Genomic DNA, 19,101 nt, shown 5'->3' on the forward strand with positions numbered 1-19,101 from the left:
TTATTTGGAGTAAAAGGTCATTACTGATTGTTTCCCCATGTACTACATGCCTTTACTTATTAACAAGACCAAAATCTCCAGGCCATGGAGTTGTGGCAGAATTGATTTTATCCCACAGTATCAAAGGCCTAAACAATCAACAAAACTCCACCCTTCCCACTACACTGATGTTAGCCAATCAGGGAGTCAGACTGAAGATGACACTGACAAAGCAGACAGGGAAACAAAAGAAACTTCTCTTGGACCCAGTCCTTTTTTTCAGAGCTATCAGTTTACATAAGCCAATACAGGAATACAATACTGTCTGATGAAACAAAAGAAAAATGAAAAATAAAATAACTCCAGGAGGCAAGTACTGCTAATCTACCCACCATCAATATTATATTTTATCCTGTGGGTGAAAAAAATAGTTGGCAAAACATGAAGAGAAAAAATGGTTTGATTATGAGGTTTAGCTATGATCTATTTTTGTTCTCTGGTCTGCTGCTGTTGAACCAGCACTTTACAAAATATCTGAATACTGTTGGGTGAAAAATCCCACTGTATGAAGCAGAATCATTTAAGAAAATTAATTTATAAAGGGTGGTCCAATTAAAACATTTGTGTTTCTTTTTTAGTGGAACTTCATCTAGTTCCATTAAATCATTAAATGAGACATCTGAATCATTTGAAGTAACTGACAAGCTCAACTATTCATTGCTCTTCTTTCTTTTTGTGTATGCTTCAAAATTTCCCTAAGAAAACAACAAGTTAAACATAAAATAACATTATAGATATACTTTCCACTCTTAACATCACAGATTCCCTACTAGATATCTGTAACACACAGGATGCTCCAGATACAGTTGTGCTCAGAATGACTAGTTTACGTGAAATCCAGGTACATGGACAGATATTCCCAATAATTATTTCCTTGTACAATAGGGTTTTGCAAAGGGTATTAGTTTGACCTAGGGATTTGGTTGGTTACTGCAATACTTTCCAAACTCTGCTGTTGTTTTAAGGATTGTTAAATAGGTATTCTGTGCAAAAAAAAAACATTTTTGCAGTCAAATGTTTGAAAAAACTTGGTTACACAAAATTAAACAATTTACTTACTGTGGTCACTCCTCAGTCCCTTTAACATGTTAAGATAGGCTATAAAGTATCCTTACAAACCTGTGACAGTGCTCCCCCCTTTCCCCATGAATACTTGTTAACATCTTTCAATAAACGACCCTGACAAATGTTAGGGAAAGAAAATCTTTCTACCCACCACCCCAATGTCCACAACTTGTGAATCAGCTTCTATTAAAAACAAACAAACAAACAAACCAAACTCAAGCCATAAACCCAACTGATGGTACCATGAAGCACTTCTAAAAAATAGTATGGGTCTTCCCAAACCCCTAATTTCTTATTCAGAAAGAATATGCACTAGTAGATAATAGAATGTGATCTTAAAAAGAACATATAATTTTCATTATAAAATTGGAATAAGAGAATAGTTTAAAATAACATTTGGACACTGCTTTGATTAAAGTGATTATGGTAAACAGGAATACTCAATCAAAAAGGAAAAAATTTTCCTGGGAAACCCTTAAAAAAAAACCACGGAAAAAAATTGCTATACCTAAACTTCGCAACAACTTGCTGTAAACAAATTTCACTTAACTTTTGGAGAATCTGATGTTATCATAGAGCCAAGAGACACTTAACTCTTTCTTCCTCTTAAAATCATTTCCAGTTCTAAACAGATTTTTCTGCCTTTACGTTTATTTCCCAATAACTGTTTCCAATTATGTTAATAAATCCTCAGCATTTTTTAAAAGGGTCTTAGAACAGTAGTCATTATGTTAACGTGCATTATAATAGCCATAGCCAATTCTTTTTGCTAGTAAAGTATCAGATTTTATTCTGGACATCACTCTAGCAATTTTTGTTTAAGCCTGTATTATTAGACTCATAGATAATGATTTGCATGAGAAAGACATCTAAAACTGCAGCTTTTGCTACATTCTCCTTTGGGCATTATGAAGTTTCTATGACAAATCCTAATTTACTACAATCAAATGTTCTTTGGATTGATGTTATCAAAGTACTGTTTTAGCTCTATTTGATTTTCAATATACTTTTCTAGGCTTGACAGAGACAAAACAACAAATGTGAAAAACATTAAATTATCTTTTTATAAGATTAATTTTACCACCTGCTCTCCCATAAACAACCAATGCTTAAAACTCCAAAGCCAAGAGTACTTTCCCTCCTCAATCTGCATCAGTATGAATGCATAAAATACAGATGCCAAATGTTCAACATCTACTGCTCTTCTTTATCAAACCATTCTTTTGTATTATCAGAAAGCAGTTATAAGTTGTGTGTACGTGGTAACAGAAATGTCTGTCTGTATTAGGCAATGCACAAAGAATTAAAACAGAAATAGTCCCTGGCTTCCAAGGGCTTCAAGAGAGAAATGAAAAACCAAAGGTCAAATCAAATAAGCAATACATCTGCCTATTTAAATTCATCAGTGGCAAGTACAATCCCGGAATGAGAGGACAAAGAATAGCCGTACAGCATTATGGGAGAGGAGTTGATTACTGGCATCCAGGAATGGATAAAGGTCAGAAAAAGGAATAGGCTTTACTTTATCAACCCAAGATAACTTTCTTTAAAGAAAAAATGCTAGGAACAACTTACATAATAGGAAATATTATTAGTAAGTAAAGGGTGGTGTGGAAAACAACAACAAAAGAGTTCTTCAAGCACCTTGATTCTTGAAAGGAGGGTAGGGACAGAAACAGAGCAGATAGTTGGAAAAGGAAACCTTCAAACCAGAAGTAGAGAAGAGATGAAGAAATGTGAAACCAGAGTATAACAGGCAATGTGAAAGATGGCAGGCCATTAGCTGATGAGGCAAGTCCAGGGTTTCTTAAATACAGGTGGGATTTTTAGAGTATCAAGCAGATGGTGATAAAGGGTTGAAGAATTAAAGGATGTGTAAAAATTGAGCAACAGACAGAGCAAGAGACTGGGAGTAGAATTTAATAAAAGCAGGATCCAATATCCTGGTGGATAAGAACTCTGTTCAAGACACCCACTGTGCAAGTAGAGTTTAGATTTTGCTAAATATATCCTGTGGCTAAATCAATCAGTATTGATGTACCTGAGATATAACCCAGTCATTCATGGTAAGTCAAGGAGAAAAAAACCTTGTGAACATATTGCTAATTTTTGGTGTAAAGGGAAGAATGAACTTGTGTTAAATATTAACAATTCTATTTCCACATGTTTCACCAACAAACACACCACCACACATACCAATATAAGAATCCAGATACGAAACTAAAATTTTGAAAGTGACACCCATTCTCATAATTTAGATATTTTATAATAATGGTCTCAACAAATATCTTGACATACCAATTAAACCGACATTTTCCAACATACATTAGCAATACCAATGCCCACACTAAGTCAAAAAGTATGCCCCACACACCACCACTTCTTCTATGTATATTTCAGATACTAACAATAAAGTAAAAAGAGTCTATGACAGTAAATGATAAACAGCTGTTTAATGAATATAAACCAAAACTATTGAAGAAAGAGTTGCTGGATGAAATAGAAATGAGTAAGAACATGATCTGTTTGTTAGATAAATATTTCTTGGGATTATGCATTTGGGAGCTCAGTAAAGAGTGTAACCACTTGAGGTAATTTCTCTATTTAAGTTGTTTGAAACCAAGGAAGAAATGTGACAAAGAAATAATAAAAAGGGGCCAGGAAATGTCACGGTAGGCATCCCAGAGTGGATGAAACGAGAGCCAAGTCTGGCCAGCCACCAGGCAGGCAATGGGGAAGGGGGGGGGGGAGGGAGGACGCCACATGCAAAGTGATTGACATGTGTTAGAAGCTAACCAAGCAAGGCAGAAGAGACCCCAAGAGCATGCAGCACATGCAATTCGTGTGGGAAGTCAGGGTGTATATGTGTGAAGAGGATGATAAGAGAGAAGATTGGACTGGATAGGTTGGCTGGGGCCAGATAATGAAGAGCTTTGTATTATGGATTAAGAGGTTAGGACTTGCTTCGTGGGCAATAGGAATCACCAGTGGATTTTCAACCAGGTTCAGACTTGACTTTTATAAAGGTCACTCCCCAACAGTAGTACTATGGTGGGCTGATTTTTTTTTTTTTAGAATATGGGAGAGTGGAGGAAGGGTAGATAGAGACAGGCACTTACTTGCTTTTGTATTTACTATTCTATGCTTAGCCATCTACAAGTATTGACAAGTAAATGACAGAAAATGAAGGAGGCAACAGATGCTCTGAGGGGTATTTAAGGGTTAGAACATGACTGCATGGAGGATGATTACATGTGGGGCTGAAAGGAGTAGAGAGTCCAGGATGTAGCCTGTATTTCTCGTCTGGGTGTCTGATAACAGTGCCATTAAATGAGACAGGAACTGCAGGAGGTGGAACATATTTAAATGGGAATATGATGCAAATAAAATATAGAAATCATACTCTGGCAGAGATCAATTAAGTACAAAGTTTTCTGGACCCTACTCTGTACAGTTTTAACCAAATGGGCTAGACTTTGGCTTCCTGCCTATAAGTTAACTGGTTTCTACAAGGACAAACCTGTGACCTCAATAACACCTGCCCTAATCAGCTGCACTAACTAGACATAATTAACAGGTCCTCTTATTTTATTACTATGATATAAAATGAAAATGTCTCCCCAAACTGAGAATCATAATGATAGAAGGATAAAGATCAAATGCAGTATGAAGAGAGTGTTAAGGCTCTTCTACTACAGACTTGGGACAGGCATGACAGATGGGGTATGTTTGCTGCTGCTACAGAAATTTCACAGACGCACAAAATATAGCTGGCTTTTGATACCTGTCTTTGATGTTTCCAGGAACTCATTTAGCAAGGCTAGAATATCTGGCAGCTTATAGATCCCTTCAAATATGTTACAAGGTGATGAAAATCAAAGCCATGGCATATACTATACAAAAATATTTTGTAAAAGCAGTATAATTATTAAACTTCAGAGGACTATGTACTCATAACTTTATGCTTTATAAACATAGTAATTGTCATTCATTCTGTTACTAATTAAGACTTTTTGCTAACACTGACTCAAATAAATAGCACAGAACTATTGGAAGAGGCAATGAAAAAATTATCTATAAACACTTATATACAAAGCAACATCTTCTAATATTTACCAGAAGTTAAAATTCTATACTTAACTTCTACACTATGACACTGGGTCTTAGTGTAACAACTAGGCTTTCCCCTTTGTATTAGAATAGCTGGAGATACAGATACACCTAAAAGTAAAAATTGGGAGTTTACATTATTATGCATAAGGCCCTCAGTAGATATGGGTAAGTGACAAATCAAATGCTGACTCTCAATTAAATCTGCACATACCTGCCCTCACTGGTGTGGCTCAGTTGGTTGGAGCATCATCCTTAAACTAAATGGTTGGAGGTTCAATTCCCAGTCAGATGCGTAGGGGAGGCAACCAATTCATGTCTGTCTGTCTGTCTCTCTCTCTCTCAGATCAATAAAATAATTTTTTGATAATCAATAATTTTTTTAAAATTAAAAATTTATCTATACCTAGGAGATAAGTGGCCTAATCAAGGCAAAACTGCTTTAGATCACTCTATAAAACAATTAACATCAATCTTGGATCATAGATTTATCTTATGGTTCTTTAAATGCCTCAAAAGATTTTTGGGAAGGTAAAAATATTCTCCAATTTAAGAAACAACTCTTAAAAAGGCATCATCAAAAGGCAAACTTCTGACTGTGTGTGCTTGCTGTTCCTCTGGTCTCTCCTGGGACAGACACCTTAGACATACATAGGTGAATGAGAAGGCAGCAAGTGAGTGAGTGAAACGCTGACTAGAATCACATTTATCTGTCTGCTAAACCCCTTGTCTGATTTACAAATTGTTAGACATCTAGTAAGTCATCTGAAAAGTCATTCTAGAGGTGAACACAGTGAAATAATAATAAGGATAAGAGACAGGAGAAAAAATGGAAGATAGGTAGGTTTCCTAAATAAAAGGATACATTGTTTTTAAGAAAATGAGGAACTAAACAAACACATAATACAGTTCACTGTCAAAAAACTGTACTAAGATACAGCCATTTGAAAACATTTAAACGGTCCCTAAACCCCTGAGAATATCATATACTGAAGTCTCCTTCATGCAACCACTAAAAATGAATTAATTAAAATACAATATCCACTTGAGGAAAAGAAATCTACTAAAATATTGTTACGCTTTTTGGTTTTTATTACAAAACTACCAGATCAAAGCAAAGCATATAAAAGAAGTTGCTAATAAGCTGTGGATAAGCCAAAATTGTTTGATGAATAAAAATCATATTAAAAGTTCAGAAGCTCTCACTGCTATCTATTTATGGAGCCATGGAACTAAATTTTGAACCCTGAAGACATCAGAAATGTAAGAGAGCCTTAACTTTTATCCAAGCTCATTCACATGTTCTGAGACTGCTAGAAGTAAAGTGAGACATACTTCTCAACCATGGCATGACAAGAAAGTGAAACATAATTTCCATAAAAAGCTGAGATAGAAAGCACACAATGGATTAAAATAATGTGTATCATGCCTTACACTACCTTAAATTATGCAGTTGTTGCTTTTTATGAAGATGAGTAAATATCCCTTTTGTTAAGTGAAATAACATAAATGAAATACTAATTATAAATAATTATCATAAAATATATCCTCTAATAACTCCCAGGAAGATACAATCTATTACCTTAATTTATTTCTGAGCTAATTTTTAAAATCACAAACAACTCCCTTAAAAAGGTTTTTAGTCAGAACATTCTTAAGTTAGCCTTGTCTTTTTCTCCCAACTTGTACAGATAAGCTAACTGATAAATGAACAAATTAAAAATGCAATCACTGATATCTTATTATGAGGACCCAGAGATGAATAAGTCTTTCGGCACTAGAGATTTAACTGTATACAAACTAGTATATAGTGAATGCATCATCCCCTGAGAGTTTTTAAAGCAAATTTCTGAAAGGAAAAAGAAAAGACTTCCTATAGAAAACATATTCAGAGAGCTTTTTAAATGGTCTTGGTTTTGTAAACTATAACAATAAAACCTTTCAACAGGGTCTTAAGTCAATCAACTTTTCCTGGAGGACAGGGATGCTACAAAACCAAGATTTAATTTTATCAATTACTTAAGGGAATCTACATTATTTTTTAGTAGCAAATTAATTGTAGAACACTTTACACAGCGCTACTGAGGTGTAGCAACATTTGGACAATCCAAACCTCAGAAAGCAGTCAAAGTTTCTTTTGTTTCATATATTCTACCCCCATTTAAGGATGTCTTGCATTTCTTGTATTAACTTGGAAGGCAAACCTGTATTTCTCCTGTGCTTATTTTTATTCTCTCAGTGCCTGGAAATGAAAGAGAGAAGCCAGGTGACAGTCAGAAACCAGAGACCAACCACAGCAGGAAATTATATACAGTATTTTTTGCCATTTGCCCTCTCTGCACCCTGCAGGAGCTGTGAAGATCACAGCGTGCAGGCAAGATTCTGAAAGCACATGCATTACTACAAGGACCAAAGTTCACCCTTAGGTCCCTTCTCCTGCCATTCTCCACTTACTATTTAGTGCTGGTAAAACTTAGAGCAAGGAAGGTCACCTAAGCTCAATGGCTGTATGTCAAAAGAGAAGGCACAGTTTAGGAATATCTTAATTCAAAAAGAAAAATAAATAAATGTAATAAGAAATTCCAGTAAGTGTGGCCTAAACAAAACATATTTCCAATCATTGTGAGAAGTGCTATGTCTCAATATTAACACCAGTCACAAAGCCTTCCTTATGCTCAGAAGCAACGACAGACACCATTTGCATAAGGAATACAAATGTCCTGAACAAATTTTTCTCAGACAACTTAGTCATGGGAGATTCTAATACACTCCTTACACAACATTTTGTGGCACATATGCTCGCAAATCACTGGTTTCTGAAGAATGTGAAATAGTCGTTCTAGTGCTCTCACTCTCATGTTAGCTTACCCTTTCATTGTGAGTACCACGCAAAGGTTCTTTACTGGTCAAGTGGGTGTTACCAGTAAGTAAATAGCACATAGCAGAGAAAGATGGAGGAGACAGACACATTTTATTACAGGAATACTGCAAACAGGAATGCTTAGTTAACTCCCTTTATGCTTACTTTTGCAACTGACTATGTCAGCAAGGAAAATTGGAAATTTCAGAATTAGAAACTTATTAATGCATCGACTTCTAAAATTTGAGTTCCTGATCACAGGATTGGGTATATTTAGTACAAAACTGCAATACTGTCTTTTGTACAGAACAACTATAAATCTTTACAAACTACCATGTTGAATAACTAGAATTTACATAAAATCCTTTATTTTCAAAGATTTCAAAATGTGTTTCAGAACCTAAACCTTATAATTTCAAATTAACAAGGAATTAATCTGTATCAGAAATTCATTGCTTTCAGTTACTATGTCAGGGATTAGGCTGGATAAGTTTTACCACAGGGATTTAGATTCCTGGTCCCTAGAAAGCACTATCATAAATAATCTATACATATAAAAATATTTTGTTTCTGTTAAAGAAGTCCCTTCATATCTAAAATGTGACTTGTTTGCTCCTAAAAATGGCAAACTATACAAGTATTTATTCCTTTGTATAGTTTGTGTTTATGGTGTTACAAAGTAAAGTTCAACCCAAGATCTTAAGCTTATTACCTAACAACATCAAAACCAGATGAAACCTTCAGCAGTCTGGTGTCTTCCAGTAATACAAGATCACTCATATTCACTTCACTTTATTTTAAGACTCCCAGATTTATTTTAGGAGAAGCTCAATTGCTTTTTAACAAAGAGAGTTTCTTATAAAACTTACCAGCCTCATAGGAAGTTGTGCCAGAATAATTGAGCCACCTTATAACTCAAAATGTTTTTTTCTCTTTGCAAAAATGACATACACATACACTTTATTTTTCTTTCCACAAAAAGGCAACTGCAACTCACAACCAGGACACTGGTAATTATTCAAGGTTGCTGACCCAGGTTAAGAGGACCATAGGTCCTAATTTAAATGTGATGAAAATTAGTATCATCAGACAAAAAGGATGCAGAAGCTGGTGGTCTCAAATCATGGAGACAGAAATAAAGAACGGACATAGAAAAACACAATCTCAAATGACTGGATTTTAGTAGCATTCCTTGAGTGGTCAAGGTTTATATGGGCTATATACTGCTTTACCTTCTAGAAATAGCTGTCAAATCCAATAAAAAACAAAAAATCACTAAGATCAGAGATGCACAGACAGAATTTATGAATTTACCTTTGCTTTATGGTAAAATTCAGATCTAGAATCTAGAAATTCTAGTGTAACAATAGAAAACAGATTTACAGGGATACAGTACAGTGAATTAATAAAAGGTTGCCTTTTTTGCATGTCCACATATTCAGAGTAAAGTTTTATGTTGAATGGAGTTATTACTTTCTCCTACTTACTTACAATAAAAGGTGAAAGCTTTAGGGTAAACTCAATAATTAAATGCATAATATATGATGTATTTTGAGGGACTGCCAGATACCCCTGTAAGTACTTCCTTCAAATGTCTTTGCTTTTCGTGAAGTTCATTTTCATGACCATAAATACATTAGGAACAGACTGACCTCAACCTGAAACCAGGTGACAGCTGCTTCAAAACGTCTAATATGCTTATTGATTAAAAACTAGAGAAGAAAATGATTGCTATTGATTCCCATGATAGCTCTATAGACCCAGTAACTTCTCTAGATTAGTATAGACAGAAGCCATTTATAGTTTTATTTCATATGTAAATAGCATTATAAAGAGGTACAAAAAATAATTCATTGGACTGCTTTATTCTAAAGCACAAGGCACACATTTTGAAAATCATTTCAAATAGTTATTGCTTATGGAGCTCTTTCTCTTAGGCAGAAATTTTTTAAAATAAATTCTAACTCATCCAGCTGTGTATATTCAAGAAACACCAAAAAGTCACAAGTCATAGTTAAGTTTCAACTCTTCTCATTTCTCCAGTGTTATCAATAACACATGATGAGTTAGTTCATACATCATCACAGCTGTACAGGCCAGAGCTAACTTGGCTAATTTAACTATTCCAGTAGAGTTCAGTCAGGAGCTTGCTCCATTTTAGATAATCGATAATCCACTCTGCAAGTCCCATAAAAAAAGAACAGCATATGCTCTTTGTTATCATCAATTTGCAACACTTCTGTCTTCTTTCACAGAGTTCCTGTGACATCATCTAATGGTATTACCCTTCGGACAGATTAAAAAAAAGAAGTTCTACAAGCAACTGTCAATTGAAACTAAGACATCATTCAAAACTAAGACAATTCAACACTCTTAAATATAAGCCATATCAAGTAAAACTCCCTTTTTTCTCAGTATGCTTTAATTCCAAAAAGAGGGAAAACAGAATACTGTTCTCTGAGAAAAATGAACCCTGGAGCCAGGGTTTGCAACTTTCTACTTACTTCACCCTCCTGTACTCTTCCAAAAAAAATCAATTAGAAATAATCACTGGTCATATTTTTCACCTACAGATTAACTCCATATTAAAGTTTGCAGAGTGCCTCTTCTTTATGGTTGATAATAACTACAAGACTTCTGGCACACTTAAAAATGGATGTAATGTGAAAACCAATGGCAATCTTAGTTGCTAATGGAAGATTTGCATATCCTTCATAATTTCAATTATCCCCAACAGCATTCTACATTTAGTGAGGCTCTTTTAAAACTGCTTAAGACCTGCCATTGAGTATCATTTTCTAAAAAAGATGAGTGTCTAAATTGTCAGAGACTATGTTTCCTTAATTGAAAACACAACATTCAATGTTGTTTTCTTAACTTCATATTTGGAATTTGGAAATTCTCCAAAACCCATTCCGTGTGCAAAAGAAGCATCAGCATGTAAATACGGGGAGTTCATACATACAACTAGTTTCCAGTTGATGGTGGCAAGGAACACCTGCAGATGTACAAAAGCAGAGTATGGTGGAAAAGTGGCATTATATCATAATTTGGGGTAAAGGCAAAATTGAAAAATAATTAAAATAATTTCATTATAATGAACCAAATAAGCACTTATTATTATTGAAATTCTTTTAAAAAATATTCTTTAATCCTACCCGAAGATATTTTTTCATTGCTTTTAAAGAGAGGAAGGGACAGAAAGAAACATTAATTGATTGCCTTCCTGTACATGCCAGTGTGTGTCCAACCAGGGATCAAACCCACAACTGGTTCAATTCCCAGCCTTTCCATCTTACAGGACAATGTTCTAACCGACTGAGCTATACTGGCCAGGGTGAAATTCTTTTTTAAATGTGTTTTTAGTATCTAAGCATCTTGAGTGAAGAGGTGAAAGAGACTTGTGAACTTATCTAAGTCAACTTCCTCTCCAATTTCATTCTTGAGAATAATGAACCCTGCAAATCTAATTTGGATTTAGATGTTAAATCTACATTTGCAAAACAAAGAGTTTTATCTGCACAGTAGATCCAGAACTATGAACTTTCCCCAAGTTTCATACAATGAAGTATTATGTATGTAGTATGTAATTATGATTTACCAAGTCATATTAAATACTGAACACAAGTAGGACAAAGAACTGTCATTCATTATTCCTGGATCCAAAGACTGCTGGGTCTGACTTGGACATATACACAGCTGAACACACACTTCCTGGTTATGTGCAATCTGAACAGATAGACCAGCTTTACAGGCCTGACCACAGAGATTAATAGCTTTAGCCAAATAATGTGGTAACCATGTGAACCTGGGCTGCTCCAGCTTGTTTGTGAATCTCTCAGCAAGGCCCAACATGCCGTTATCTGCATCTTGTTGCCAGGAAACACAACATCGCTTTGGAATACAAGGAAAACCAGGTTGCAATGACCACAGGTCAACTTCCCAAAAGCCTAATTGTTGACACTTAGCTATCTACAATTTTATAACATTTCCAAGGAGAACCTGCACTTTACTAGTAATTAACTTAGTACTTTGCTATTTTTGTAAGGATAGGACAACTTACTACCATTAACAACGTGTCAGCAGCAAGAGTGATAATAATAATAAGTCAATCATGTCTTCTCAAGTGTCAAAATAAACATTACTTCTGTAAAACTGATTTGGAAATCAAGCATTCACTGCAACTTCTTTATAACTGATCCAACAATATATCTATTCTTCAGCAAAGTAATTTTACCAAAGGACAAAATACCCCATATGTTGCTGACCTAAGAGTTCCTGGATTTGCTTGATCAAAATACCCATCTTGCCTTACTCATGATAATAGAACATAATGTGTTGGACAATAATCCTGGCCAATTCAAACAGGCAGAAAATGTGCTTCATAGGAGTGAAGTGGGAGGCTACTATCTGCAGTTTTGCAATCTGGAGATGGAAGGATTTGAGAGTATATAAAATTAATTACCCTTGACCAATTAGAATTGTTAGCTCATGGGCAACAGAGATTTAGGACAATTCCTTACTAAAAAGATTTTTAAGAGAATGGAAAACATAATTGTCCTCCAATGCTGGCTTAAAAAAGTTAAAAGTACTTAGTATTATCACAGGATCTAAGAATTTCACTATTCAAACAAGATAGAATCTTGGATGAATTCTGTTATCAAGATAATACACTTATGATCAGGAAAACTCCATTCTTTGATATAATCTTACTGTTATCCCAAAGAGTCTTCTAAATAATAATGGCTTTAAATTTAGGCCTTATATTGTTTCTCATCTTGTTCCATATATCCCATAGATGTCCCTTTGAATCTTAGAAGATGCATAATTTAGTCTCATAACTGAGTTGCTAAAAAGACACAGATCTGTGTGCTATATAACTGAAATATTAAGAAGAAACTACTTACCCAATAGTAAATGGGAACAAGTACCAAAAAAAAAAAAAAAAAAAAGGGAAAGAAAAAGGACCAGGTTTCTACAATGCCAATAATGTTCTGGGCACTATACTAGAACACAGAAGGTGAACAGCAAGACTAAAAGCATTGAACAACCTGGGAATGGTTTACCACCACCGTTTGTTTGTTGACTCTCCAAACACTTGAAGAGAGTAACCCAAGTTTTCTGTGAACCAAAATGTGTCTTAAGCAAGTTTTTCTCCTGGACTTCTGGGTTAGGATACTCAGGGTAGTTTTCCTCCCTATGGGCCATGCCTCTCAGTAACACACACATCAAGCCATTTATTATCTGTGAAGAAGTCAGGATACCTGCATGATCTCCCAAATCAGGAAACATGGATTAATTAAAGTGCTCTTCTCCCCCTAAGTAATTTTATTACTTACTCTTGGTCACACACAAATAACTCTTAATATCACACATTATAACTCCTTCTATACTATAGGAGAAACAACTTAGAAATATAAGGCTTAATATTATTATACAGCCATTTTTTGCACTAGCTATTTCATAGGTGGCAATTATCATTTTCTTCTTCATTTTAAGTTCAATTAAAGAAAGGTTCAGATGTGGAAACTTCAGTTCCCTATCCTATCAGTGAACATCCATACTAAAAGAACTGAATTATTTATATACATGTCTTGGATAAAAAAAAAATGAGAATAACTTTTTTATGTAAATGATAAATATACCTATTAACTTAACATAAACAAACCTGTCTTTCATTTATTGTTAAAAGACTCTTTCAGGTTTAAGAAAATACCCTCAATTTTTTGTTGAACAATTAATTTCACCTGTAAGATAAATAATCAACTTAATTAAAAAGCTTTAAAGAAACCTAAAACAAATATTTAATCATGTTTGGGCATGATTCATAAGTTTGGGAAGAACTTCTGAACTGTTCACAAAAAGACTGTTGTACCATTTAAAATTAAGAGGGCCATAAAAGTCTTCAAACAATACTATTTTTCTTTAAAAATAAGCTACTCAATATGCGTAACTTTAAAATTAGATATATTAGGTGTTCGTTATTTATAAGATTCACCATGGATTTTCTTTCAAGTTCTCCATGTGATTAAAATTGTATTTGATTTACCAGTCAATGTATATGTAACTTCACAGTCATAAATATATTGCACAGAGAAACACTTGAATCTTTCAAATCATAAAAACTTCCTTGTCTGTACAGGTAAATAGCTTGCATTCAACCACCATGAAAAATCAGTATAGCACATAGCCAGAACAGCAGTAGAAAAAAAGAATAAAACCCATTAGGTTACTACTAAAGGAAATCAGCCCACTAAGCTTTTAACCTCTTTACCTTCTCTATGGTATTCGAGAACAGCTTTAAAGAAGTTTTAAGTACATACCCATACTTCATTCTCATCCTATCATTCTCTGGATTACAGTAAAATCTTTCCAAGTGCTCCTGGGAATCATTGGATACACTCTGCCACTTTTGGGTAGTTGTCCTCTTGATCTGCCAATGATAGGGCAAGACGGTGTGGTGCTTCAAACAATCCCTGCCATAAATACATATGCCTTGCAAAAAGTCCATGCAAATTTCAATTTCATTCTCTTGGTGAGTGTGGTACTGTAACTGGTTCACCAGCTCAAATACAAGGTCAAGGGAAGCCTCCTCACTTTTGTCCTGAAAGAGCTCAGTACTCAACTTATCACTGGTGTCCAAAATGTACTGGATTGTATAACTGTTGTCTTGGAAAACCCCTGGGACATAATCCATGACTTTGTCTATGCAGTCAGGACTAACAGGAACATCACTTGAAACTGGGTGTAAAAGGGCAGTCTGGAAGTGCCCTCCTGTAGAATCTGCCACTGTCCCACTGATGGTTTCTGCTGGAAAGCTGTGATCCTGGATTGGAACCACTTGTTCTGGAGCATCAGTGGAAGGACGAGCTTCTGGTATTTGGTCCCCGACACTTGTTCCCTCAGGAATCAGGACAGACATGTTATCTTCTGCTGGTGGACACGATGGATTGATTTCCAGGGTTTTTTTCACCATAGGTTCATGCAAGCCGCTTTCATCTGCATTCTGGTTTCTAGATCTAAAAACCCCATCAAGTGATCCAGATTCTAGCAAAGTGTTTAATATTGGCCTCAAAGACCTCAGTGTTCCGGTTCCCAATCTCTTCTGATCCTTTTTCTTAAAACAAGTCTTCAGCGGAGTGATCTTGTCCGAGAGTCTCATTGGGCATGAAAAGTCATCAGGAGGAGAGGGAGGCTGCACTACACAGTCTGGCTCAGGTTCGGTGGTTTCCGTTTCCATAATGTGGATTAGCTCCAACTGCTCCTCAGAGTCTAAAAAATCCTACCAGGAAAGGAAAGAAGATGATCACTTACAAGCTGATTACAACTGGATCCCATTCATTCACCAAAATGTTTTGTTTTAGTCTGTGACCAAGTCCCTGAAATCACTTGTCTTACATTGTATTTCATCTTTACGGCCAATTTTAAATGTTATTGAGAAATCAAGGCTCTAAAGCAGCCAAGGGTATTCAAAACTCCATAGCAAGTAAAGGTAAAAGAGAAAATATTTCTCAATTGGCTCTTGAAATTTATTTGTGGACTTAATACACAACAATCTGTAATTCTGCTGAGGTATAAATTTTAACTGTAAGTCTAGGGTGGAGTGGGGGTGAGGAGTTGAAATAAGTTCGTCTAACGATGACAGCAGGGAAACCACATCTTCACTGCTTTGTGGTTCTCTTCAGTTATTTATGTATCACCTTTTTCATGAGGTGACAAAAACTGTTTCTTTGTAAAAAAAAAAAAAAGTTCAAGCCCTGGCTGGTGTAGCTCACTGGATTGAGCGTGGGCCTGCGAACCAGACAATTGCGGTTCGATTCCCAGTCAGGGCACATGCCAGGGTTGCAGGCAGGTTCCCTGCAGGCCAGTTCCCAGCAGGGGATGCACGAAAGGCAACCATACATTGATGTTTCTCTCCCTCTCTCCTTCCCTTCCCCTCTAAAGATAAATAAATAAAATCTTTTAAAAAAAAAAAGTTCATCAAATGAAGGGTAAAGTTCTAGTTAAACGGTGAGTGAATATGGAGTGTGAACACTCAGGAAACAGGGGCTCTCAAAATGTTACATGGGAGAAAGCCAGGGGCCTGTTAAAACATTTCTGTTAAGTCCTTACTTAAGGTCATTTGTGACTTTAGGGAAACAACCATAACCAAACTAATTTTACCACAGGCTAATTGTTATAAACAAGAGTAAAGTCCATACATGAACATGACGTTTATGATGACCTGCTGTCCACTCACAAAGTTCCAATATATTCCCCAAAGATGTTAAGAGTCTACCTTTGCTATCCCCAAAACATTACCACTGCTGGAGGACACATTCCAGGACTTGTTTAGCAACAGAAGCTACATAAGCAACAACCGTAGCACACACTGTTTTAGAAACCAAACACAACTTCATAATACAGAAAGAGCCTCCTTGTCCTTGTCTTCAGAAAAGTTACACACAGACATTTTTAAAGGCAAATGAAGGCATACTGTAGAAAATAACACAAGCATACAAAACACAAACCACACTTCAGACTCCTTATGAACTACTGAAAGAGTAAAAGTGCTTTCTACAATGAATCAGACCCCTTGAAAAAAAGGGAAACAAAATGTAAATCAAAGAAAAATTTGTAAAATGACAAATGGTGAACAAAGCATAAAGCTAAGGAAACTCTGTAAAATGACAAATGGTGTCTCCTCCATAACCTAGCATTCAACTAATTCTGAAAATATTTACTGAACACTGTGCCAGGCAGGAAAGGACTGGTGATGAGCAATTAATCCTCTTCTCTCCTGTTCAAAATACTGAAAAGGATATTTGCTGCAAGGGCCCATGACTTCAACAAGTACACACCCCAGGTACCCACTACAACGTCTAGCAATGCGAACACTAATACCCTGCGGCATTTTTTGGCTGAGTTACTGAGGAAAAAAGAACCTTATTAAGTGCCTATGCTATTACTTTTTATGGATCAACAACAAGGAAATAAAATTGAGTGCCCAGAAAATGAATATTAAAGATCTCATTGGAGAGATACTTCAATCAACGTGTGAAAACTGCATAATGATCAAACTCAGAAAAATAAAACACAAAACCACAAGGTATTAGCCCCCATGATAAGTACAAAAGGAAAAGGGGGGGGAGTTCGGTGTGAGCTGCCATTGTTATGGAAAGCTTCACGAAGGAGGGACTTGACAGAGGACATAAATCAACTGGGAAGCGGCCAAGCCGGGCGTTATTATTCATAATTCACTGCTCTTGCCTCGAGGCACAATTGGCACGGATTGTGGTATTCCCTCTCCGCCACACCGAACCGGCCTGTGCCACCCTCCACGCACGCACACACACAAACCACTCCTATCACACCCCGTCGAGGCAAAACAGACTCTAACCCAATTTTACCGATACCCACATGCTACAACTTTTCCCATCGCTGCCCTTTGATCGCATTCGGAAGTAAAACTGAGGAAGAGGCAGAAAACTGGAAGCGTGGTGGGAGTGGGGAGGGAAGTCGTAGAACCCAGTTCCTCAATTAGTTTGCATAACAAAAACTAGAGACTGGAAGGATCCTCCCCGGGGTCCCCGCCGCCGGCGACCTCCCCGCCGCTCCACCCCTCACTCCCGGCCGGTAGCTCGGTCCCCGGTCACCGCCGGCTCCAAAGTCGGGACTCGTCCCGAGGCCGACGGCCGCCCGACACCCGGGCGCAGAGCCCCGGTGCGAGCGACGCCTCCGGGGGGAGGGGGCCGCGGCGGGGCTCGGCCGACCCGGCCCCGGAGTTCGCAGCATCTCGCCCCGCCGCCTCCCCTCGGCCGGCGCCGCGGCGCTCCGCCAACCCCGGTCCAGCCTCCTCGCGGCGAGCGCCTCCCGCCCGGCTTCCCCAGAAGCCCCGCACGGCGCCTTCCACAATCTCTCCTCCACCCCCCGCCCCAGCCCACCCTCCAGGGGGGACAGTCCTGCGAGTCGCGGCGGGTGGCGGAGCCGCACGGCGGAGCGCCGGGGAGACGCGGCCGGCGCTCCCCGGGGAGGCTGGCGAGGACGTCTGCACCCTCAAAGTTCATCTGAGAACAGCCTGCAAACTTCTGGGCTGCAGCCGCAGCGCGGGCCGGCCGGAAGGCTGCCTGGCCACCGGGCCTGCCCCTGGATCCGCGCAGGGCTCCCGGGGGGGTGCGGGGGAGGCCGCGCGGACGCTCCCCCGCGGCCGCTCGGATCTGGGGGAGCGGGCAGGGGCGCCCGCGACCCCGACTAAACCCTCCCGAGCCCCACTCCGACGTAGACACCTGCCAGAGGCCCGGAGTGACTTAGAAGTCTAAACCAATTCCATCCCCATCTAGAAGGGCTCCGAGTGAACTCGGCACAAAAAAAGCACTAAGTACGCATCTCGATCCGCGAGAATCGCAGCGAGGAGGCCGGCGCCCCCTCCCTCGCCCGCCATCCCCGCCAGGGTCCCTCGCCGGCTCCTCAGCTCAGCCGAGCCCTTTACCTGAGCAGACAGACTGAGAAAACAGAGCACAGAAGCCGAGCCGCGGCGCTGCCGAGACGCGGGCAGCGTCCGCACGGGGGTCAGCGCGGAGGGCAGGCTTGGGTTTCTAGGGGTCGCAGACTGGAGACGCCGGGAGCGGCACCCGGGCCATTCCGCCGCCGCGAGCGCAGAGAGCCGCGACCGCACTCCCGATCCCGATCGCCCGCCTGTCACCTCGAGCTCTGCTTTAAAGTGGCTTCCGGTCGCTTGCGCTCCACAGCCCGGCCGCGGAGGTGGAGCCTGGGCCGCGGGGTGTGGGGTGGGGTGAGGGGGCCGGGCGCTCACTGGGTGCCGAGAGAGAAACCCGCCCCGCGTGCGCGCTCGCGAGGAGGCGCGAAGCGGGCGCGCGCTCCCGGGGGGGGGCGTGTCCTCTCCCGGGCCAGCTGGTGACCGGAGGGTCCTCCTCAATGCGCCTCAGGAAGCGCGCGGCGAGGAGGAACTCTTCCCGTGAGGCGGGCTCCACCTGCCTGCGGGTAGCTGGAGGGTCACTTTGTTCCGAGAAAACCCAGGCGCCCGAAGG

The 19,101-nt window shown here is 38.8% G+C and overlaps 1 protein-coding gene across 1 annotated transcript in view; it reads right to left on the reverse strand.

The window, feature by feature from the left end:
* TIPARP (TCDD inducible poly(ADP-ribose) polymerase) overlaps window positions 1–18,781 on the reverse strand; it is a 28,936-nt gene extending 10,155 nt beyond the window's left edge. The window contains exons 1-2 of the mRNA XM_037126355.2: window positions 18,543–18,781; window positions 14,398–15,356 (exon numbers count right to left, since the gene is read on the reverse strand). Of these exons, the coding sequence (XP_036982250.2) occupies window positions 14,398–15,314 (917 nt within the window). The 5' untranslated portion in view covers window positions 15,315–15,356; window positions 18,543–18,781. The remainder of the gene's footprint in view (window positions 1–14,397; window positions 15,357–18,542) is intronic.
* Between the last annotated feature and the right edge of the window lie 320 nt (window positions 18,782–19,101).

The sequence above is a fragment of the Artibeus jamaicensis genome, unplaced genomic scaffold (assembly GCF_021234435.1).
Source record: "Artibeus jamaicensis isolate MK-2021 breed Jamaican fruit bat unplaced genomic scaffold, CSHL_Jam_final scaffold_474, whole genome shotgun sequence".
Lineage (NCBI taxonomy): Eukaryota > Metazoa > Chordata > Mammalia > Chiroptera > Phyllostomidae > Artibeus > Artibeus jamaicensis.